The 23,993-nt window shown below is 43.9% G+C and overlaps 1 protein-coding gene across 1 annotated transcript in view; it reads right to left on the reverse strand.

The window, feature by feature from the left end:
- Positions 1-3,563: 3,563 nt before the first annotated feature.
- LOC311240528 (myosin-16-like) overlaps positions 3,564-23,993 on the reverse strand; it is a gene marked incomplete at both ends in the record, with an annotated part of 45,355 nt that continues 24,925 nt past the window's right edge. The window contains 21 exons of the mRNA XM_084329107.1: positions 3,564-3,761; positions 6,606-6,806; positions 7,203-7,373; positions 9,182-9,307; positions 9,943-10,146; positions 10,847-11,039; positions 11,965-12,068; positions 13,004-13,140; positions 13,756-13,972; positions 14,463-14,595; positions 14,855-15,051; positions 15,854-15,981; positions 17,207-17,324; positions 17,663-17,908; positions 18,169-18,255; positions 19,074-19,130; positions 19,865-19,955; positions 20,116-20,261; positions 21,306-21,392; positions 22,717-22,821; positions 23,490-23,636. Of these exons, the coding sequence (XP_084185233.1) occupies positions 3,564-3,761; positions 6,606-6,806; positions 7,203-7,373; positions 9,182-9,307; positions 9,943-10,146; positions 10,847-11,039; positions 11,965-12,068; positions 13,004-13,140; positions 13,756-13,972; positions 14,463-14,595; positions 14,855-15,051; positions 15,854-15,981; positions 17,207-17,324; positions 17,663-17,908; positions 18,169-18,255; positions 19,074-19,130; positions 19,865-19,955; positions 20,116-20,261; positions 21,306-21,392; positions 22,717-22,821; positions 23,490-23,636 (3,093 nt within the window). The remainder of the gene's footprint in view (positions 3,762-6,605; positions 6,807-7,202; positions 7,374-9,181; positions 9,308-9,942; positions 10,147-10,846; positions 11,040-11,964; positions 12,069-13,003; positions 13,141-13,755; positions 13,973-14,462; positions 14,596-14,854; positions 15,052-15,853; positions 15,982-17,206; positions 17,325-17,662; positions 17,909-18,168; positions 18,256-19,073; positions 19,131-19,864; positions 19,956-20,115; positions 20,262-21,305; positions 21,393-22,716; positions 22,822-23,489; positions 23,637-23,993) is intronic.

Genomic DNA, 23,993 nt, shown 5'->3' on the forward strand with positions numbered 1-23,993 from the left:
CCCCTCCTAATAGACAGTCTCCTCCCCACCGTATGTATATATTCTCCCCCCACCGTATATATTCTCTCCCCACTGTATTCTCTCCCCACCGTATGTATATTTCTCTCCCACCCACCCACCCCCTCCTAATGTACAGTCTCCTCCCCACCGTATGTATATATTCTCTCCCCACTGTATGTATATTTCTCTCCCACCCACCCACCCCCTCCTAATGTACAGTCTCCTCCCCATCATATGTATATATTCTCTGTTAGGATCTATGGGTAACAGTACTGTATATTTGCATATCGTATATGTCACAAATGTAACAGTACTATATACCTGTATGTCATGTATGTCTCTATGCCATAAATGTCATGATGTCATGTATGTTGTGTATGTCATAATTGTCACTATGAATTGAAAATGGGGGACCCTGATGTAAACAAGACAAACGTCTTTCTCTGGTCTGCATCCCCTTAACAATTGTGTGTATTGAGCCGTACTGTATTGTACCCATTCTGCAATCTGTTAAATAAAGTTTTCATTAATTCATTGTAGTTAGACTCCACGTTAACCTAATTTAGAATTTCCGTGTCTGTATTCTGAATGTTACACCCCTAATTAATGGACCATCCTATCCCCATGAATGACCACGAGACACTGCATTGCTTGGTTGTGGTTTATTATTAAGACTCTGCAGCAGGCAGGGTACACACACACAGGAGTGAACGACACACACAGGTGGGTTCTCTATCGTTGATGTGAGAATACAGCCTCAGCCTCTCTTCTCCCCAGTATAAAGACGCTGATACATAGAGAGATGACACAGACACGCACACATCTGGACATACAAACACTTAAGCTCTATTTCTCTCTCACACTAGCAATCCCACAATAATACACACACACACACACACACACACGTGCGTTCATGGTAGAATATACAAGTGGTTCTCAACAGTTGTCTCAACAGTCTCAACAACCTTGACATCATATGTATCCAAGAGTATGGAGTACTGACCTAGGATCAGACTGCTTTGGTCACATGACCATAATACAACTCACTATAACCACTCTCAGATCAGCACTCCCACTTTGAGATGCTTGATAAATATAGCCCCTGCTCAAATGTAAATAAAGTTGATGTCAAACCAACAAAAATACATTAAAATATCATTAAAATATAATGAAATCAGTCTATAACCCAATCAAAGTGAATGGATTTAGTTTGAGAACCAGTGGAATAGACACAAAAACAGACACTTTGAGACACTTTCATACAGTCTGGACATACTGACAGTGTGCTAGCTAAAACATACCACCACAGACATGCTTACGTATATAGCAATTACTACAACTAAGTAGTATTAAGACTATTGGTGATGTTTAAGACTTGGATAAGACTTTCTAGGGGGGGGGGTTAAGAGTTATGAGTGTGGGGGCTTTTTAAGACTCTTGAGCTTGTCTTCTCTCCAGCGTCCTCTGGGAGGAAGAATGGCCATGTGTCACTCTGTAGGGGGAGAATGAAAGATGGATTAATACTCTGTGTTGTAGGGGGGAGAATGAAAGATGGATTCATAATCTGTATTGTAGGGGATCATTTATGGAGATTTATGGAGAACCGCCACAGATCCTGCACTCTGTGTTTCTTCCTCAGTACTTCTTCTTGTATTGTCTTCCGAGTCACATCCCCAGAGTGTGTGTGTGTGCTTGATTGATTGAATTGATTGAAAACTTTATTAACAGATTGCAGAATGGGTACAGTACAGTACAGCTCAATACATACAATTGTTAAGGGGATGCAGACCAGAGAAAGACTTTCGTCTTGTTTACATCAGGGTCCCCCATTTTCAATTCATCGTAACATATATGACATATATGACATACAGATAGACAGTACTGCTACATCTATACATTTATGACATACCAGATTTGCAAATACAGTACTGTTTGTGATACGAAAAGAGTCCAGAGAAAAAGTATATACATTTGACGTAGAAACTGTGGGAGGGTAGTTTGTTTACCAGTGTTGTGGCTATGTTTGTGAAGAAACTATTTAAGTAATTGGCTACATCCAGCTTGTCTGTGCTGAGCGTGTTGTCCGTCTTTATGTTTATGTTTGAGAATCTGGTTTTAAGTTTTTTACTGCAGCCTAGTTGGTTATTGAGTAATTTCCAAAGTTCACGTGGTTTGTTTTTGTTTTCCTCGGTTTTGTCATTGATGATTTTTTTTTTGCTGTTTTGATCATGGAGTTTACGTCATTTCTTAGTCTGTTTCTTTCTAGTTTGAGTTCAGTCACGTGGGCTTGGAGTTCACTGCTCGTGCTTATGGTAAGCTTTGACTGACTTTCACGAAACTCAGAGCAATTTTTGTCTCTGGTTTTCATGCGTGTGTGTGTGTGTGTGTGTGTGTGTGTGTGTGTGTGTGTGTGTGTGTGTGTGTGTGTGTGTGTGTGTGTGTGTGTGTGTGTGTGTGTGTGTGTGTGTGTGTGTGTGTGTGCGTGTGTGGAGCAGATATTGTAAGCTGTTGTGCACATGTGTAATGGGCAGGTCTGGTTAAGACTGACTATATGATCCATGTTTATGTCCCCTGTCTGTTGATGATGTATGTTGACATGCAGTGCTATTGCCTCACAGCAAGAAGGTCCTGGGTTCGAACCGCGACGGGAGGCCTTTCTGTGTCTGAGTTAGCGTGTTCTCCTCGCGTTTCCTCCCACACCAAAAGACACGCATGCTAGTTCCACACTCCTGCCATTGCCCTTGAGCAAGGTACTGGAGTTGGTCCCCGGGCTCCTGTCTGTGGCTGCCCACCTCTACTAAATGGTTAGGATGATGGGTCCTGCTAGGGGTGACAATGGGTCAGGAGGTAGAGCGGCCGTCTGGTAATTGAAAGGTTCCCGGTTCAATTTCGGCTCCTCTCGGCAGCATGTCGAAGTGTCCTTGAGCAAGACCCTTAACCCCTAACTGCTCCCGATGAGCAGCTCGGCACCTTGCATGGTCGCCTCCGCCATCCGTGTGTTAAAGGGGAACTATCTTATAAATGGCCTTTTTCAGTGTTTAGCATTGTTTCCTAGCTATGTGGACTTATATTAATATGATCTATGTCTCTAATTCTCATATTGGCGCATTCTTCCAATTCTCCTCTCACAATATTCACCCTCACTGAACTGAGTCATCTGAAAATGTGCTGATTTGTGATGTCAGAGAGACACCGCTGCATGATAATGTTCAGGCGCCGGCGCCGCGGCGCAGTGGTTTAGGTGGCCAGGCTCAAAACAGCTCGAGATCTTGAGGTAGAAAAATGCTGTTTTTGAGGACTTGATTAGAAATACAAAACAATGAATTAAAAAAAATATATAATTACAGAGGTGTTCCATAAACTCACACGAATTGTGTAAAAGTGCCCAAATAGTGAAAGAAATAGTAAAATAGTTCCCCTTTAATGTGTGAATGTGACGTGAGTTGTAAGTTGTAAAGCGTTTTGGATAACAGCGCTGTATAAACACAGTCCATTGACCTGCTGGTGACGTGTGCCGGTACCCGTTCACTCACCAGCTAGTGCTGCATGTGTGTTTCCCCCCTCTAGTCGTCCTGTCCTCCCTTGGCAGACTTGGTGACCTGGACGATCTCCACGGAGGTGAAGCCCTTGGTGGCCGAGGCTCTGTTCCTGGTTCTCATCTTGTTCAGAGACATCTCTGCGTTCTCCGCACGTTCCTCTGCGTCGTCCAGGTCGTGAATGGTCTTCCTGTATTTAGACAGGCTGCTGTTGGCCTGCTCCTCCTGTGATTACAAACAAAAATAGATTCAAAAGAGAACTACACCCATTGTCAGAATTCAAACATGTTATTCCTGTGGTCTAAGACAATCCAATTAATTTTTTTTTAATTTTTTTTTATTTAGTACAATGAAAATCATGTTTTTCAATCTCATTGCATTCTTTTACAGAAGGTATGTTGTAAAATGATCCAAAATGTTGGAGCTGTTGTTGTGAAAATTATGACTAAAGCCTGTTGATCTCTATCCCCAAGGATATAAACAGAATCAGACCTGAATTCAGATCTGCTTCTCTGAAAACATTACATCATCTACTCGGGTTACCCTGATTCCCATCAGTCTGTCAATTGTCAGTGGTTGTAAAGGATATCAGCTAGCTAAACAAGTAATGAAACAGTAATTAACTACAATTTAGTTCATTTTTGTAAGGGCCCACCTGTCCCAGGACTCTTCGCCCCTGTCTGTACTCCTCAAGAGCCCCCACCTTTTCACCTACTCTCCCATGGACGTCCTCCACCCATGAACAATATCCCTCCACCCATGAACAATATCCCTCCACCCATGAACAATAGTCCTCCACTCATGAACTATGCTCCTCACTCTGTACCTCCCCCTGCTGGACATTCATCCGAACTTCCCCTTATCCCCCTGATGCATACCCTCCTGGTGCACTGGTGTATCTTTAATGTCTACATGTCTCTCTGTGCCCTTCCCCTACTACTTAGGCTACGTTTAGACGGAGAGAGTCTGAACAGAAACCGCAAAAGTCGTCTTACGGTTTCACTTTTAATTTTGAGTTTAGACTATCGTTTTGGGATGGAATTATCCGTGCAGACGAGGCTGTAACGACTCCAGACGACTGAGCCCCGCTGTCACACGATTGGCGCATATGTCACATGACGTGCTGTGAAGACCCGCCCTACTCTGCCTCTGATTCGCAGACTGTGGGTGGGGAATGTGATTGGACCAAAGCAGAGTCACTCACAGACAGTGGGTCCAGTCACGCCGCGGGACAGATTCTTGTGTATTTAAAAGTACTGCCAATGTAGCCTTCAGGTGATCGACATGGATAGAATCAGACATGCTTTGTTTACGCTTCTAGGCTACTGGCGCATGCCTGTGATGTAAGCAGTACACGCGACGAGAGCCTTGACAACCCTTTCGTCATCGTTTTATGCGGTTTGACAGTTTAGATGAGAGCGGAAAGGTTTATCGTTTCTAGGAATTCCACCCTGGAAGGTAGTCTCACTTTTTTGCGGTTTCACCCCGTAAAAACACTGTTTCCGTATAAACGAAAGGCACATCCGAAAAAATATTTTTGCGGATTCACCTGCTAGCGTTTCCGTCTAAACGGGGCCTTAGTCTCTTGCTCCCCTGTTAAATGTTATGTTCCTTGTTGATTGGTTCCCTGTGTGGTTGTATGGTTGTTATGTTACTCAGTCTAGTGTTCAGTATTTTTCTTGTGTGTTTCCTTCCTGGTTGTCTCACCCCATGTGCGTCTCGTTTGCTAATTGCCCTGCTGTCTCTCTAGTGTTAATTGTTCCCCCTATATCTGGTGTGTGTTCGCTCCCCTTGTGGTGGGTTCATTGTTTCGGTTCCTTGGTTGATGCTTGCGTTTGTTACTGTTGTTGTTTCATGTCCACTGTTCCTGATTCTGTCGTGCTCCAGTTTAATAGTAAGTGTATTCTAGTGTTCCATGTTTTGTTGTTGCTCATCTTTGTTTCACGTCACAGTTAGTTTTGGTTAGTGTTTATTTGTAGTTAGTTTTTGCAATCCTTTTCCTGCCAGCCTTGCTGAGTTTTTGTTCTTGCCCTTGGAGAATCCTTTGTTTGTTGCTACTGCCCATTTTTGAAGTAAAGACCTTTTTGTTACAATTCACCCTTGGCTCCACGTCTCGTCTGCCTATCTGCCTATCCTCTCCTCATTCCGTTCTGCAATTGGGTCCTCCGACAACACTATCCCTAACAATTTTAGTGGTTCAAAAACATTGACCGCAACTGTAACAATTTATTTATCGCCTGATAGCACAGGTTAGCCTATGTTAATCTCTCATAGCAAATTATCACATTGATTACATTTGAAAGCTTCATGTATTATGATACTAACTTGACATCCAGGGGAATGTTCTGAGTATATGGGTATATTTTCAGTTTCGGAACTAAGAACACTACTATAGAATAAAAACAAACATTCTCTGCGTCTTTAAATCTGATGATCACAAGTTTGAGTCTTACTTCTCTGGTTTCTGGCTTTGGGAGAGAGTGGCTAATGTTCACATATTGATTGAACTTTCCTTGGCCATGGAAATAACAAATATATGTTTACATTCAAACTACCTTGAGTTACTTGTCAGGTCTCAAAAAAGGAAAGGATTGATCCTCCAATCACAACTGTTTTCCTCTGACAAACTTGTCAATTGAAAGTCCTTTCTGCCTCTTACCAGGCTGCTGCCATAAATAAAAACGAGTTATTTAATGACTTGCCTGGTTAAATAAAGGTTCAATTCAAATAAAACACTCATTACACTTCACGCTCTGATGAAGAGGCCTACGTGTTGTTGTCATGTATTTCATCCAATTTTACCAAACACCCACTATTAAAAAAAACGAAAGTGTGACTCGAGGCGCACGACGTCGCGGCGAAACGCATATGACAACAATACGAAGATGAAACAAAAGGTGTAACCGCACCCTTAGTCCAATGGTAACTTCATTGGTACACATACATTTCCCTCTCTCCACCCATCCATCCATCCCTCTCCCTCTCCTTACCCCCTCTCTCTCTCTGTCTCCCCCCTCTTGTCTCCTCCCCCCCTCTCTCTCTCTCCCTCCCTTCTCCCCCTGTACTCACGGATTCCTCTATCTGTCGTTTGTAGCACTTGAGCTTGTTCTGGAGTTTCTCCACCAGCTCCTGCATGCGCTGGTTGGTCTTGTGGTCCTCCTCGGTCTGGAAGAGCAGCTCCTTCAGACGGCGCTCTCCCTTACGGAGAGTCTTCACCGTCTCCACATGGCGCCTCTGCTCCAGGTCGAACTCGTTCTCCAGACCCTTGATCTGGAGGAGAGGGAGGAGATGGAATAAGAATGTGTGTGTTCGGGGGGCAAGTTCAGCTCAGTGAATGTTCGTACCGTCTGTTAACATGCCGTGTTGCCATCAATATGTGAGTGCATGCGTGAGTGTGTATGTAAAGTATGAGCATGGTGTGTGTAGTATGCTTTGTGCCTGTGTGTTGGCTTTAACAATGTATGTTATCTGTGTGTGTGTGTGTGTGGTAGGTATGGACGATGCTTATTGTATCCTTAAATGTCCTGTTGAACACCGGTCATATTTTTATATTATGTATTATAATTTAATAGGTGGATTCAATAAAGAATTTATTGTGTATATACTTTATTATGGACATAATTGGAGTGGATGGAAGGTGTGTGTGTGCGTGCCCTCCATCCTCACCCTGGTCTCCAGCTTCTGGATGGTGCGTTTCCCAGCCTTCAGGGCCTGCTGCTCGGCCTCCTCCAGCCTCAGGCTGAGCTCCCTCACGTTCTGCTCCTGGTTCTTCTTGATCTTCTCCAGATGAGAGCTCCTGTCCTGCTCCTGACGAAGCTCCTCGCACAGCCGCGTGGCCTGCAGAGAACGACACATGCCCACAGGCAGGTGTTACTTACAGGTGTTGTTTAGGTGTTAGTTCCAGGTGTTGTTTAGGTGTTAGTTTCAGGTGTTGTTTAGGTGTTAGTTACAGGTGTTGTTTAGGTGTTAGTTACAGGTGTTAGTTCCAGGTGTTGTTTAGGTGTTAGTTACAGGTGTTGTTTAGGTGTTAGTTTCAGGTGTTGTTTAGGTGTTAGTTACAGGTGTTAGTTACAGGTGTTGTTTAGGTGTTAGTTACAGGTGTTGTTTAGGTGTTAGTTACAGGTGTTGTTTAGGTGTTAGTTACAGGTGTTAGTTCCAGGTGTTGTTTAGGTGTTAGTTCCAGGTGTTGCTTAGGTGTTAGTTCCAGGTGTTGTTTAGGTGAGCAGATAGCTCGATTTCCTCTCCGGCTGAGTCCTCTTTCCGGTCTCGACCTCTCAACCTCTCAACCTCTCAACCTCTCGACTCCTAGTGCCTGGCCAGACTGACAAGATGGTGCTACATACCATTCAAACCACTTCAAAAGCTTATGCTTGAATGAGACTAAGGACAGTATTTCTACCAGAGGAATGTGTTTCACAGACTTTGACAGACTTCGACTGGTGCATAGTAGTATTAGCTTAGATTAGATTCATATTTATTGTCATTATACAGCACAAGTACAGTACAATGAAAAGAGGTTTGGCATCCAACCAGAGTGCAAATGTAACAGTAAAGTGCAATAGTAATATACAAGTGATTAAACTGGATATAAAATATATAAATTAGTACTACTGAAGGTATAAAGACACTATGGTAGTTGTCATACTAGTGTGGAGGAAATATAGAGCTCATCTCTATATCATATCTCAGCCCCTCAGAGAACATGTCTTTAACCCCTCCCCCTGTTCGACCCATCTTATGGGGTTTCCCCCTCCCCCTCCTGACTATAAAGGAATCCTCCCCACATCATTCTGTCTTCTTCATCCCGGGTCTTGTAGCTGATAATCTGGGCGAGAGCCACTCAGCCATATCTCTAACTATCTTGTACATATTTAATATATCTGGCTAATAAACCATATTATCCGGATCCACTTGACTGAGTAAGTTATTCCTAACAATTATATCCACTACACTAGCCAGCAGTGTAACTTGTAAGGGATATGTACAGATATAGATATAGTATCTTGTGGTGGATTGACATAATTCACCCACAGAATTGGGGTTCCACATGGATGGTTTAGTGTGTGATACCTTCCATTTGGCAGTTAGTTCCGGTTTGCTGCTAACTGTGTTTTGTTAAGTGTTAGAATGTCAAATAAACACCCAGCATTGGCTTTCGATACGCCCACCTCTTTCGGCACTACAGATATGTAAAAGGATTATGTACAGACAGGTGTGGATATATATATGTATACTGAGAGACCGTATATATATATATATGGTATATACAGCATTATTGTACATGCTATCATACAGAGTTATGGGTTATATGCAGGTGTATAAGTACGTATATAGTAGTAGTAAGTACATAGCTGTAGTAGAAAATGGTATTATATCTCGTGGGTTATCAAAAGTCTGAGTAAATTCTTTGAGGAGCCAGGACCAAAATTGGTCTTGCAGCGAATCATAACCATGATCTCACACACACACACACACACACACACACACGCACACGGTACCACTACTGTTGAAATGCTTGCTTCTTGAAATTGGCATTGTATGTTTTTCGTATCTTTCTTATGAGTATTTAAACTTCACTCTTTTCCCCCCAGTTTCTAGAGGCATAATAGGATTCTGATATATTTGACATTAAAAGGGCCACTTACATCAGTCACAGCCTTCTTGGCTCTCTCATCAGCCACTCTGAACTCAGAGATGAGCTCCTCGTTCTCTCCAGACAGCCGAGCGAGGTCCGCCTCCAGCTTCCTCTTGATGACAGTCATGCTATGATGCTGAAGGGAGAACACCCATGTTATAACGCTGAAGGGAGAACAGCCATGTTATAACGCTGAAGGGAGAACAGCCATGTTATAACGCTGCGTTCCTTCCTGCTCAGAGGTGGAAGTGGGAAACGCGTGGTCTCTGTTTCAGCTACAAAGGTCAACATGGATATGCTCACGCTAAACCTTTTTGGTGATTTATTCTTACAATTTGTCTTGCATGAACTACAACTCACAAAGACAGTTTCCAATGATATATAGCTAATAATATACTAACAAAAGTACTCTTGAAACAGCTATAACAACATTAACATTTATATGAAGTGATGTTGAAATTATGTCAAATGGCACTGAGGCTTGAATTGGGGGTTGAGACATTTTGCGACTAGGAACTCCGAGTTGATGCAGCATAATAAACCCACAGCTGAGTGTGCAGTATGTGTGAGCATGTATGTTTTTTTTTAAGATGTACAATATTAAAATGAGCGGTGTGTGTAGGTGCGTGTGTTTACATCTTTGTATCTATGGGTGTTTGTGTATCATGTATGTATGTGTGTACGTGCGTGTGTTTACATATTTGTGTATCTATGTGTGTGTGTGTGTGTGTGTGAGAGAGAGAGACGGAGCATGCACTTCCATCCACCCACATGTATGACGATCTCATTGTATCTCTCTGTGGTCTCCACCAGCTCCTGCTCTATGAGCTTGCGGGCTCTCTCTGACGCCTCCAGACCTCCTCTCAGCTCCTCCAGCTCCCCCATCAGGAGGGACATGCGACGCTCCTGCAGACTGTAGTGCTCCCTAAGCTCATCATGCTGCCGGGCGTCTTCATCCATCTGCACCTGCAGCTCCTGCAGAGAGAGAGGAGGAGAGAGGGGGAGAGATGAATACAGAGACATCTTCATCCATCTGCTCCTGCAGAGAGAGAGGAGAGAGGGGGAGAGATGAATACAGAGACATCTTCATCCATCTGCACCTGCAGCTCCTGCAGAGAGAGAGGAGAGAGAGAGGGGGAGAGATGAATACAGAGACATCTTCATCCATCTGCACCTGCAGCTCCTGCAGAGAGAGAGGAGGAGAGAGAGGGGGGGGGGAGAGAGAGGGGGGGAGAGGGAGGGGGGTGGAGCGATAGACAGATAGTGGGGGAGACAGAAAGAGAGATGGAGGAGAGTGAGGGAGAGATGAATACAGAGAGGAATGGAGGAAGAGGGTAAGGGAGGAAGAGGGTAAGGGAGAGAGGGGGGAGTCAGAGAGAGGGATATATGAATACAGAGAGGAATGGAGGAAGGGGGGGGAGGGAGAGAGAGAGAGGAATACAGAGAGGAATGGAGGAAGGGGGAGAGGGAGAGAGAGATGAATACAGAGAGGAATGGAGGAAGAGGGTGAGAGAGAGAGAGAGAGAAATATAGAGAAAAAGAGAGGAATTTGGGAGAGGGGGAGGGGGAGAGACTTAATACATAGAGAAAAGGAGATGGGGAAGAGGGTGAGTGAGAGAGAGAAAGATAAATGGGGAAATGGGGAGAGAGAGAAGAGAGATCACTATGTTCCTACTTTGATCTGCTGCTGTAGCTTCTTGAGTGTTTTGACCAGCTCTGCGTTGTTCCTGTTAGAGTGTTCCAACTGGATTTCCATTTCGTTCAGGTCTCCCTCCATCTTCTTCTTCATCCTCATGGCCTCAGAGCGACCTTTAGCCTCCGCCTCCAGGCTGGCCTGCAGCGACTCCACCGCGCGAGCATGGTTCTTCCTGGAAAACGTGCCATTTGGTAAATGTTTTATCCAAAGTGCTGCACGATACCATGACTGCATACATTTCTTACCATGGGTGGACCCAGTGGGAATCGAATCCCTTACCAAGATGTAGCTCTATTGATGAGCTTTGTATGCATTACATATATACAAAGCTCTATAACGAACTGCTGCAGATTCTGAGAGTTAAGTCAAAACTCGTCCTAACAAATTTGTGTGTTTTCGAAGCGGTCAACAGAAAGCTCAAAGAGTCTCAACAAAGGCCGGTGGGGTGAAAACACAAGCCACTGCTGAAATACAGCATAAAATTACCCTTTTCTCTCCAAAGTCTCCTTTCAAATCCTCCAGTCGATGAACGCTCTGTGCTGCCACCACTGGTCACCAATAAGAACAGCACCTTGACCTGACAGGTTAACAGTGATAGTAATGTGTTTTATTGGCGACCAGTGGTGGCAGCACAGAGCGTTCGTCAAGATTTCCCAGAAAACCCCAGAAGAACATCTCGGCTGGAGGACTTGAAAGGAGACTTTGGAGAGAAAGGTAATCTCTCTCTCTCTGTTTGAGGTACTTTTCTTTCTTTGTTTTAAGGGGAGAGCACTGTGTAGAGTAGGGGAGACACATGAGAGAACGTTTTTTTGTGAGACAGTAGGAGGGCTGAGAGGGAGAACGAGGAGAGAAGCTTCTGGCAGGATTTGATCCCAGGACAGCAAGGGTACAAGTGGTTTCAGAGGTAGGGTCCTAACCTACACCATCTCTGAGTCCAGGTTTATATCACTTTCATGTCATACACACATCCACAAACGTTTTTATTTACAGGCTAGTCGTAAAAAATTAAGAACACCACTCCCTCAGAATCCAATGCGTCCTTAGCTTGGATGACATCTGTTCAGTGTGTGTGTGTGTGTGTGTGTGTGTGTTCTCACCTTGTGACCTCAAACTCCTCCTCCTTCTCGTGGATCCTGCGGTCGATATCAGCCTTGACTTGGGCCAGCTCTAGCTGCACCCGCACCAGCTTACCTTCTTCCACCTGGACACACACACACACACACACACACACACACACACACACACACACACACAGTGAAGCTTCTGTCTCTGGCAATGAGTGCCTTGCTCAAGGAGCATAAATTCTCACAATCCCTGCTCCTGTCTAGCAATCATCTCCTCCACTCCTGCCAAGCCTTCAGTTCCCCTCCCCTGCTCGGTCTCTCTGTTCTCTCCTTTTCTCTCTAATTTCAGCAGTGTCCTGTTTCCACATTTGGTCGTTCTTGTAGCTGTTTATCAGCATATTTGATATATACCTGATTCTTGTTTTTCTTCTGTGTTACAGAGGATTCTGCCTGCCAGCCTCTCCCTGGACCCCGGCCTGCTCTGCACCCCCTGCCTGCCCAGCCTCTGTGCTTTTCACCCTGGACCCAGCTTTGCCCTTCTCCCGTCTAGCCCTGCATCTCAGCCCAGTCCTCCCCTGGCTCACCTCACTCCTAACGCCCCTCAGCCTGGACTCCAAACACACCCCTTCTTGGGTTTAACCACTAGCTGCCTGTTTGTGTTCTGTGCTTGGGTTCTCAGCATTAGCCGCAACATTAATAGGTTTAAACTACCACCTCCTCGTTTCCTTCACACTTTTCTAATTAGATCCTCAATCACTTTTCTGTGAAAACGTTTTCATGGTCCATATGTCAAATGTTACATATTTTGTGCTGACAGTTTAATATTATTCTACAAGTAACATTTGTTGACATTTGTAGGAGGTGAACATATGTTATTTGGGTCATTATTCCTTGAGTTAGTTTTCCTAAGACACCTACATTAGAACCACATAAAACAATGTCATGTCTTCTGCAAGTCATTAGTAATTTTCTGAAATGTCTCCAGGCCTGGAAAACACAATGCTCTCTGAAGTGGACCCTCTCCTCAGGACCAGCCCATTCTGAGAGCAACATGATGACAGTGATTCTGTACCTCTAGTGAAGCCTCAGCCTCCTCCAGAGCCATCTGCAGCTCCTCTCTCTCCACTTCCAGCTTCTTCTTGGCCTTCTGCAGCTCGTGGACGCTGCGACCTCCTTCTCCAAGCTGGTCCACAAGCTCCTTGATCTCCTCTGGGAGGAGAAGCAACGTTGTCAGGGAAACGGGGCAAAGGGGAATTTTCAGACGTAGCCTGCCTAAAAGATTTGTTTGTGCAAGATGCGAGTGTGTGTATGTCCGTGTGATTGCCACGTGTATTATTTGTTGTGATCATATCTGTTTTTTTGTGTGTTTAATCTCCTTTGCAAACTGTCTCCAGCTGCTCTGTCGTCATACTATGTACTGTATGTGTGTCATTTTCCTTGTCAATCACAGTCTATATGTTTGCGGCACGGTGGTGCAGTGGTTAGCACAGTTGCCTCACAGCAAGAAGGTCCTGGCTTCAAACCCCAGCAACTTTCTGTGTAGAGTTAGCATGTCCCCTGTGTTTCCTCCGGGCGCTCCGCTTTCCTCCCACACCAAAACACATGCATGCTAGGTTTCCCGCCATTGCCCTCTTGACTAAGGCACTGGCATTACAACTATAGTTAGCCCCCGAGCGCCGCACCATGTGTGGCTGCCCACTGCTCCTAAATAGTTAGGATGGGTCAAATGCAGAGAACAAATTTGATCTTGTTAACCACATAGTCTCCAATTGATTCCGACTTTCTACACAATGAACTATACCTGTGTGTGTGTGTGTGTGTTACCTGAGAGGGTCTTGTTGTCCTTGCGGATGGTCTCCAGGTGGTCCAGGCTCTCTTCGTAGGCCGTCTTCAGCTTGTAGAGGTCCGTCATGTAGGAGCGGCTCTCCTTCTGGCTGTTGTCCAGCTCCAGCTGCAGCTCCTCGTTCTTCTGGCTCCACTCGGCCGCCAGCTTGTCGAACACGCGCTGCTTCTTGTCCAGCGCTGCAGCTGCTGCGTTGGACTGCTCACAGTGCAGAGAGACACAGTGCGTGGAAACCATTGGATGTACTTTTGTTTACATTTGATACTTCCTTACTGTATTTGTTTTCTTTTATTTGTTTGGTTTTATAAAAGTTACTTGACTTTGAATTAATCAAGCCCTTGGAGCACATCAATGACTTTGGTCAGAATAAATAGCACATACTTGAGGTGTGTGTGTGTGTGTGTACATTCTTCAGGTCTATGGTCAGGTGTGTGTGTCTATCTGTGTGTGTGTGTGTGTGTGTGTGTGTGTGTGTGTGTGTCTATCTGTGTGTGTGTGAGTGCGTGTCTATCTGTGTGTGTGTGTGTGTGTGTACCTTCTCCAGGTCTATGGTGAGGTGTGTGTGTGTGTGTGCCTTCTCCAGGTGTATGGTGAGGTGTGTGTGTCTATCTGTGTGTGTGTGTGTGTGTGTATCTTCTCCAGGTATATGGTGAGGTGTGTGTGTGTGTGTGTGTGTGTGTGTGTGTACCTTCTCCAGGTCTATGGTCAAGTCCTCCACCTCTCCCGCCAGTCTCTGCTTCACCTTCTCCAGACTGGCTGCTCTGGCCTGGGCAGACTCTGCTGCCTCCTCAGCCTCCTGGAGACGCACTGCCAGCTTACGCCTGGAGGAGAGGAGAGAGGTGTAGGAAAAGGGAGCGAGGGAGTGAGAGAAAGATAAAGAGAGAGATGGGGAGACAGAGAAAAAGAGAGAGATAGGGGGGGGAAACAGAGTGATAGAGAGACAGAGAAAGTGTGAGAGAGAAATCAAACAAATACTGTAGGTGGTCAGGAGTCCTAGTACTTATAAATACAATTATTCCTTCCTTCATTATGAGTAAAAGGTGATTTTCTTTGGGGACTGTGAGTTTGCATTGATCTTACTTGGTCTCCTCCAGCTCCTCTGTGCGTTGGATGGCGTCCGTCTCGTACTTGGTCCTCCAGGTGGCGACGTCGCCGTTGAGCTTGGAGACGAGGCGCTGCAGTTCCCCGCGGCCCTCGGTCTCCTCCTCCAGCTGCTCCTTCATCAGGGACAGGTCATGACGGGCGTTAGCCAGGCCCACCACTGCTGTGTTACGAGCCTAGAGAGAGAGAGAGAGAGATTTAAATCATACAGGTAAGTACAATTTCATATCAATTATTAATATAATCCATAAATCAAAATATATATTTTTTGTTACAGGTTTCCCATCAAACTCAAAGTCTCTATGTATAATATACTGTATAATATAGGCTATAGAGTCTATACTTTGCTCTATGTATAATATACTGTATAATATAGGCTATACCTTGCTCTATGTATAATATACTGTATCATATAGGCTATACCTTGCTCTATGTATAATATACTGTATAATGTAGGCTATAGAGTCTATATCTGGCTCTATGTATAATATACTGTATAATGTAGGCTATATCTGGCTCTATGTATAATATACTGGCTATACCTTGCTCTATGTATAATATACTGTATAATGTAGGCTATAGAGTCTATACCTTGCTCTATGTATAATATACTGTATAATGTAGGCTATAGAGTCTATACCTTGCTCTATGTATAATATACTGTATAATGTAGGCTATAGAGTCTATACCTTGCTCTATGTATAATATACTGTATAATATAGGCTATACCTTGCTCTATGTATAATATACTGTATAATATAGGCTATACCTTGCTCTATGTATAATATACTGTATCATATAGGCTATACCTTGCTCTATGTATAATATACTGTATCATATAGGCTATACCTTGCTCTATGTATAATATACTGTATAATATAGGCTATACCTTGCTCTATGTATAATATACTGTATAACGTAGGCTATATCTGGCTCTATGTATAATATACTGTATAATATAGGCTATAGAGTCTATACCTTGCTCTCCTCGTCCACCTGCCTCTTGAGCTCATCTGTCTGGGAGGAGAGGGAGGCCTTCACCTTGGTCACCAGGTTCAGCTTACTCTGTGTCTCCTCCAACTCTCTGATCAGCTCCCCGTTCTCCGCTACACACACACACACACACACACACACACACACACACACACTCAGAGACACACATACACACACACACACACACACACACACACACACACACACACACACACACACAGGGCCCCTTAAACATGATTCATCATATTTGTGCCAAAATATTTGTATACACTTTTTTACATACTCTTTCTATGATCCACTGTTGCAATACCAGTTTCTCCTTAATAGGTTTGTAGGGGTGTTCTACTCCTAGTAATATTACTGCTATTAGATTTTAGACTGGTGCCCCTTTGCTTAACAAAAGCAAGAAAGTGCATGTTTATGAGACTGTACACATTTATGAATGAAACCAAATTGATAACGCATCTGCATATAACACATGCAAGAGAAAAACATTGTTGGTTCTATAAAGCAGACTGGACATGAAGCTATTGAGCTGAGAAATAGTGCGTATGTGTGTGTGTGTGTGTGTGTGTGTGTGTGTGTGTGCGTGTGTGTGTGTGCGTGTGTGTATATTCTAGGGCTGTCCCCGACTAAGGATTTGGATAGTCGACTTTGATTGGCCGAAATTAGCTGATGAAAAAAAAGAAATTGTATAAAAAAGTATAATTTGGGAATAATTTCTTTTTTTTTATCATTCCATTTGGGCTGTGGGGGTGCTTAATGTCTGAAGGAGTCGATGGAAGGCTTCTTGTCCTCTGCAAAAGCATGCAATTGGTCCACTGATGGATACATCTTGATATTTGTCTAGTCTAGTGTGTTCATTAGATGCGTGAAATCCTCTTTCAGTGCCTCTGTGCCTGTTTTCTTAGGCAGTTAGCCTCTGGTATGCGTGCCATTATCGTTAGCCACGCTTCTAGGCCTCTTTTCTTTTGGAAAGAATTATATATATTATATAATATGAAAAAATAAAAATTATAATAATTCTTTCTTTTTTTTGCATTCGACTAAGAGGTTGGCAGTCGACTACGGCTCCTTTCGATCGATTAGTCGACTATTCGACTAATAGGGGTCAGTCCTATATTCCTACCAGACAGGCGGGTCTTGAGGGTGCTGAGCTCAGACTGGTTGTGTGCGTGTGTGTGTGTGTGTGTGCGTGTGCGTGTGTGTATGCCTACCACCAGACAGGGGGGTCTTGAGGGTCCTGAGCTCAGACTGGTTGTGTGAGCGTGTGTGTGTGTGTGTGTGTGTGTGTGTGTGTGTGTGTGTGTGTGTGAGCGTGTGTGTGTGTATGCCTACCAGACAGGCGGGTCTTCAGGGTGCTCAGCTCTGATTGGTTGTGCTCCAGCTCCGCCAGACGAGCGTTGGCCTCCGACAGGTTGTCCTCCAACTTGTGGACGTGGATCTCGGAGTTCAGCTTCACACACAGACACACAGAGATGTTCAAGATTCAAGAGCTTTATTTGTCACATACACACAACACGAGACATGCAGTGAAATGTAGGTGGCCATGCCTGGCCCGATTGTGCAAAAATACAAATAATAAAATAGAATAGATAATAAAATAGAATAAATATGATCAAAAGTAATACGAATAAAATACAATAGTAAGCTTAAGAACATGCAGAAAAAATAAATAACGCACACACACACACACACACACACACACACACACACACACACACACACACACACACACACACACACACACACACACACACACACACACACACACACACACAGGGCCCCTCTTACCTTAGCCTTCTGAGTGGTTTCCACGGTAGCGTTGAGGTCTTCTATCTCAGCCTTCATGCACTGTTTGTCCTTCTCCAGTTTCACCTTCAGCCTGGTCAGGTTCTCCAGCTGCTCGCCCAGCTCCGCCGTCGAATCGGAGTGCCTTTTCCTCAGCGCCGCCGCCGAGGCCTCTGATTGGAGGGCCGACTCTTCCAGCTCCCGCCTCAACTTCAGCAGGTCACCCTCCCGCTTCCTGTTCTGCTCAACCTGACGGGTTCATCCCACAGAGAAACGGACGGTTGATCGGTTAAAATGAAGTTTTAAACAAAGGGAAACACAGAGCTGAAATACTAAAACTAACAATACACCATAGTGTTCAATGCATCAAGAAAGAATACAATACCCTGTGAAGATTGATATTCACTGTGATTGACTGATTGGTTGGTTGATTGATTGATTGATTGATTGATTGATTGATTGATTGATTGATTGGTGGATGGATGGATTGATCGATTGGTCAGACTCACCTGAGCTACGGTGGCTCCTCCCGCCTCCTCCAGCCTATCACTGAGGTCCTCTAGATCTCGAGATAGCTCCGCCCTTTGCTTCTCCACCTATCAGAGGACAGAGTCAGAGAATGCTATGAGTACATGCACTAATGGCCCTATGTGTCTATGTGAGAGTGTAAACTCATATTCTGTGTGATGCAGATAATAAAAAGGACACATAACTAAGCTGGCAGGATGCATTCATGGTTCAGATATTAATACCTAGTTGTGTGGAGGGATATTTTCTTCTAATGAAAGATTTGTGAAATAACTAATACCAGTTTTCCCAACTTTAAATGTGTAACATCCACTGAGGAGCTAATGGGGTCACTTGGAAATATTCCTAACTGAACTAAAATTACAATATTTGGCCTTAGTTTTTTAAATTAAAAACACGTCACTGTAAATTATTCTACACAAAAGGCAATATGAAAGCCATATAGATTTCCTATAAACGTGTTCTTGCACTCAATTGATCTATCTCAAGCCCTGCCCTCTTTTATTGATCTTCCAATCACAATGTTGCTTGAAGCAACAACTGAAGCAACAGTTGTGATTGGAGGATCAATAAATAGGACAGGGCTTGAGATAGGTCAATTATAGATTTAACAGATTAAATACAGTACAGCCTACAATGTGAAAGACACATTGAAAAAGAAGGTGATTTAAATGCTGTTAAATTTACTCACACAATCTAGTGTTAAATTGACTCGTATAGAGTCAAATATACATTGAGCGAGTGTTAAATTAACTCTTATAGAGTCAAATACACATTGAGCAAGTGTTAAATGTACTCTTAAAGAGTCAAATACACATTGAGCTGGTGTTAGATTTACTCTTATAGAGTCAATATCCAGTGTGATTGAACTACATTGTAGCAGCACCTTGGCCCTCATGGCTCTCTCAGCCTCCAGCTCTTCCTCCAGCTCCTCGATGCGGCCCTGTAAGGAGCAACAGAATGATGAAATGTGTCAGAAATAAGAGACACGTCAACTAAAATCCTCCTCTCTCTCCTTCCTTAGTTCATCTCCCCTCCTCCTGTTCTTCTACTCATCCATTCCTCTCTTTGTTCCACATATATCTCCCTCTATTTCCTCCCCTCTTCTTTGCTTTGTTGAAACCTAGTATTTCCAAAAATCTTCTCTTCTTCCTCAGCACCGCCTCTCATACTATAACCCTTCCTCAGTATCTCCTCATACTATAACCCTTCCTCAGCACCTCCTCTCATACTATAACCCTTCCTCAGTATCTCCTCATACTATAACCCTTCCTCAGCACCTCCTCTCATACTATAACCCTTCCTCAGCACCTCCTCTCATACTATAACCCTTCCTCAGCACCTCCTCTCATACTATAACCCTTCCTCAGCACCAATTCCTCTCCCATCTCACCTCCTCATCCCTCTACCCTCTCTTCCTGCTCCCCCTCTCCCATCCCACCTCCTCTCCATCTCTTTTCCCCCTATCCCCTCTTCCCTACCAGTCTCCCAGTTCACCTGACATTTGTTAACCCTTTGAGGTGTACAATCTCACACGTGACATGAATTGTGAGAACTGAACATTGTAACGATGATGATGGATGTTGGACGATTTTTATGGCATTCCTGCTTACAAACAACTTTGTGAACCGGACTCAAACCCACAACATCAGGCACACAAGACCCTGTGCCCTTTACCTGGTGCTCTTTGAGCTTGCGGCTGAGCATAGTGCTGAGAGACTGCTCGTCCTCCAGCTTAGAGTTCATATTGTTGAGCTCAAAATCTCTCCTACAGCAGAGAAACACACACACAAACAGGGGGTTAGGGCTCCATTGGGACTGCCACTGTGTGTGTGTGTGTGTGTGTGTGTGTGTGTGTGTGTGTGTGTGTGTGTGTGTGTGTGTGTGTGTGTGTGTGTGTGTGTGTGTGTGTGTGTGTGTCGACTCACTTCTTGATGACCTCCTCCAGGTCTATCTTAGCCGTCTCCATCTCGTTAAGGTTTTCTATGGTCATCTTCAGGTCTCCCTCTGCCTTCCTCCTGGCTTTCTCTACCTCCACCCTGATCCTCTTCTCCTGTTCCCAGCTGTCCTCCAGCTGCACGTACACACACGCACACACACACACGCACACACACACACACACACACACACACACACACACACACACACACACACACACACACACACACACACACACACACACACACACACACAGACACACACACAGACACACACCCACACACACGTACTTGAATGTATTACAGTACATATGGCCTTATCTACAGCATACAGCTTCTCTCACACACACCCAGACCCTCCAAGCGTGCTGGAGGCACTGGTCTTCTGATCTCTCCTTCCTGGACTACAAGTATAATATCAATACCGTATCTCACCCTCTCCTCTGTTGAATATCATGCAGTATCTGTCTCTAGTCCGTTCAAGCTCCCCATTGTTATTCTCTATCATCCCCCAGGTCCCCTCTGACACTTTCCAGACAAGCTGGACATGCTTTTAAGCTCCTTCCCAGAAGATGGCACCCCCTGATGCTACATGCCAGCTGGGCCCGACACCCTCCCCACTCCTCCACACCAACGCGCCAGATATCCTCTCATTCCTGACTGCAACAATCAACTCCTCTCTCAACTCCGGTGTGGTTTTCACCTCTTTAACCCTTTGTCGTGTGACAGTGAAAGGGTTAACCCTCTGTATTGTCCCAGTGAAAGGGTTAACCATTTGGTAGTGTGGTAGTGAAAGGGTTAAAACAAGCCAGAGTCAACCACCTCAAAATGGAGCAAAACGTTATTAATTTCTACTACATTAACCTTCTTACTGCCTTTTCTTTAATAGTAGCGTTATGTAATATGTAATATCTATACTACTATCTACTATGTACTATGCTACTATACTTATACTACTACCTACTATGCTGAAATGTCTATACTACTATGCACTCAGAGTGTAGCACTCAAGCTTGGCACTGCTAGATGAACAATACCACTTACCCACAGCCGCCAGAGGTGCAGCCCTCCTGCTGACTTGTTGTACAAATTTTTTAAGTTGCTTTGGAGAAAAGTGTCAGCTAAATGACTACATGTAAATGTACATGTAAATGAAAAGTATTTGTATTTCTGTGATGTACCTCATTGACTTGGTCGTTGAGCTTGCTAGTGGTCTTGTTCAGATGGTTGACTTTGTCTTCCTCTGTCTGGAGATCTTCCAGAGTTTTCTGACAAGACAAAACATTGTTAGATGTATTCATAACCTGATCCATGCTTCTACACAGAGAGTTGGATGACGTTACACTGTACATCTCTGCCCAAAGAGGGAGTAGCAACTAACCGGCGCTACATATAGTTGTATTATTTTCCCTTAATATATTGAATGAATAACATTACATTAATTGTTCCCCTATCTCTTTTAGTCTACTTTATAAATAAGAACTCAGTGGAGCGCAAATCTTCGCCAGGCGGCATGATATATCTTTGTAACTCCTATGATTAATAGCTGTCAGATTTCGACTGTATTCTCAGGGTGTTTCTCTGGTTCCATAGGTTATGGTACGCAGCTATGAAGGTATGGCTTCCTTACTGCCCATTTATTTTTCACTGCATAAATGTTCAGACAAGCTGTTGATGTTTGGTTTGGTTATTGGTGATACACATGTCATTCAAAGTTATTACCACATTTTCTTTCAATCGAATTTGGTCGTGGAGGTCAGTAAATTGTTACAGTTATATGAGGCACTTTGGGCAGAGCTGTTTTCAGACTGTGTGGCGTACAGGCGTAGAGGCAGCTCTGCGTAGGAGTGTGAACCTGGCCCTTACCGTCCACACTCACAAAAATCAGGGAGAATCTACCCTGAAATAGAATCCACGTGTTATTATTTCTATAACTGTACAGCTCAGTTTTAATTTGTGAACACGAACACAAAGCTGAACGCCAGAGAGACAAGACTCTAGTGACAATAATGTCCTCAAGAGACAAAACCTGGAGCCGCTCTGTAGACAGTGAATAATAGGACAACTTGTAGGACACTACAACAGTACCCATGGTGCTTTTACTCGTGTTTAGATACACAGAGTATGTAAACACACCAGACATCAGCACAACAACAACACACAGTTGTGACACACAGGCCTATATACAGACTGTACAGCATAGATATTGATGCCATTAAAGGTATAATCTGTAATGCCATCAAACAGCGACCTCTAGGCAAAAGAGCCCCACTTGGTATTCCTCTTTGCCTACTTTTTTGTTATGACGTGTGGCTTGGCGTTTAGTCACTTATTATTCTGTGAATTTCTCCAGATCCCTCTTGGTAGGTGTGGCAAGCAGTAGCAACCCCTCCCCTATACCCACTGAAATCCAATCCACACATATTCTACCATTAATCTCAGACTGTGTGTATTCGTGTGCTTGTTTTATGTGTATACGTATACGCTATTGCACATGTCATTATTATATCCTTAAATTAAAATTGTGTGTGTGTGTGTGTGTGTGTGTGTGTGTGTGTGTGTGTGTGTGTGTGTGTGTGTGTGTGATTGTACCTGTTGCAGTTCCTCTAGAGCTCTCTTCTCCTTCTGTAGCTTGGCGATCTGGTCGTCTCTGTGTCCCAGGTCTCCTGTCAGAGTCCGTACCTTCGAGTCCAGAGCCTATGAGATGGTGTTGAAAAGAACCATGGTGTACTGAATGATTCATTAGGCTTCATTAGACCTAATCATTAGGCTTCATTAGACCTGGTTCATTAGGTTTCATTAGACCTAATCATTAGGCTTCATTAGACCTAATCATTAGGCTTCACGTCCACTGATCATACGTACTGATCATACGTCCACCTCTCTTTCCATCTCTACTATTTCCCCATCCCTCCCTCTCCACCCCCCACCCCCCCACACCTCTCTTTCTATCCTTCCTCTCCTCCCTCTCAACCTATTTCTCCTTTGACTGATTGATTGATTGATTGATTGATTGATTGATTGATTGATTGATTGATTGAAAACTGTATTAACAGATTGCAGAATGGGTACAATACAGTACGGCTCAATACACTAGTTTTGACTCCAGGGCTCCACCCTCCAGGTGTCTCTTTAGTCTGACTTAACTTGATTTCAACTTAACTGTCCCCATAACCAACTTCACAGTTAGAAAAAAAAACGATGTTGTCCATACTCTAGGATAGATTTACTTTAGCTATGTATCTATTATTTTATTTATTATGCATTCATTTGTTTGCTTATTTATTCATTCTCAAATGTTCTCTCTGCCCAACACCTATAACTCCCTTCATCTCCTCCTCCTCCTCCTCCTCCTCCCTCTCTACCTGGTTCTCCTTCTCGTTCTTGGCCAGTGTTGACTCCAGAGCCTCAAGGTCTCTCTTCAGCTCGATGACCTCTACCTCCAGCTGCTTTCTCTGGCCATGGAGGGCAGTCGCGTTGCCCTCCTCCTCCTCCAGACGTTCACGCAGCTCCTAGACCCAGCATAGAGATTATATTATATTATTATATAGCTGTCAGCTCCTAGACCCAGCATAGAGATTATATTATATTATTATATAGCTGTCAGCTCCTACACCCAGCATAGAGATTATATTATATTATTATATAGCTGTCAGCTCCTAGACCCAGCATAGAGATTATATTATATTATTATATAGCTGTCAGCTCCTACACCCAGCATAGAGATTATATTATATTATATTATAGCTGTCAGCTCCTACACCCAGCATAGAGATTATATTATATTATTATATAGCTGTCAGCTCCTACACCCAGCATAGAGATTATATTATATTATATTATAGCTGTCAGCTCCTACACCCAGCATA

This window comes from Notolepis coatsorum (genome assembly GCF_963971535.1).
Source record: "Notolepis coatsorum genome assembly, chromosome: 14".
Taxonomy (NCBI): domain Eukaryota; kingdom Metazoa; phylum Chordata; class Actinopteri; order Aulopiformes; family Paralepididae; genus Notolepis; species Notolepis coatsorum.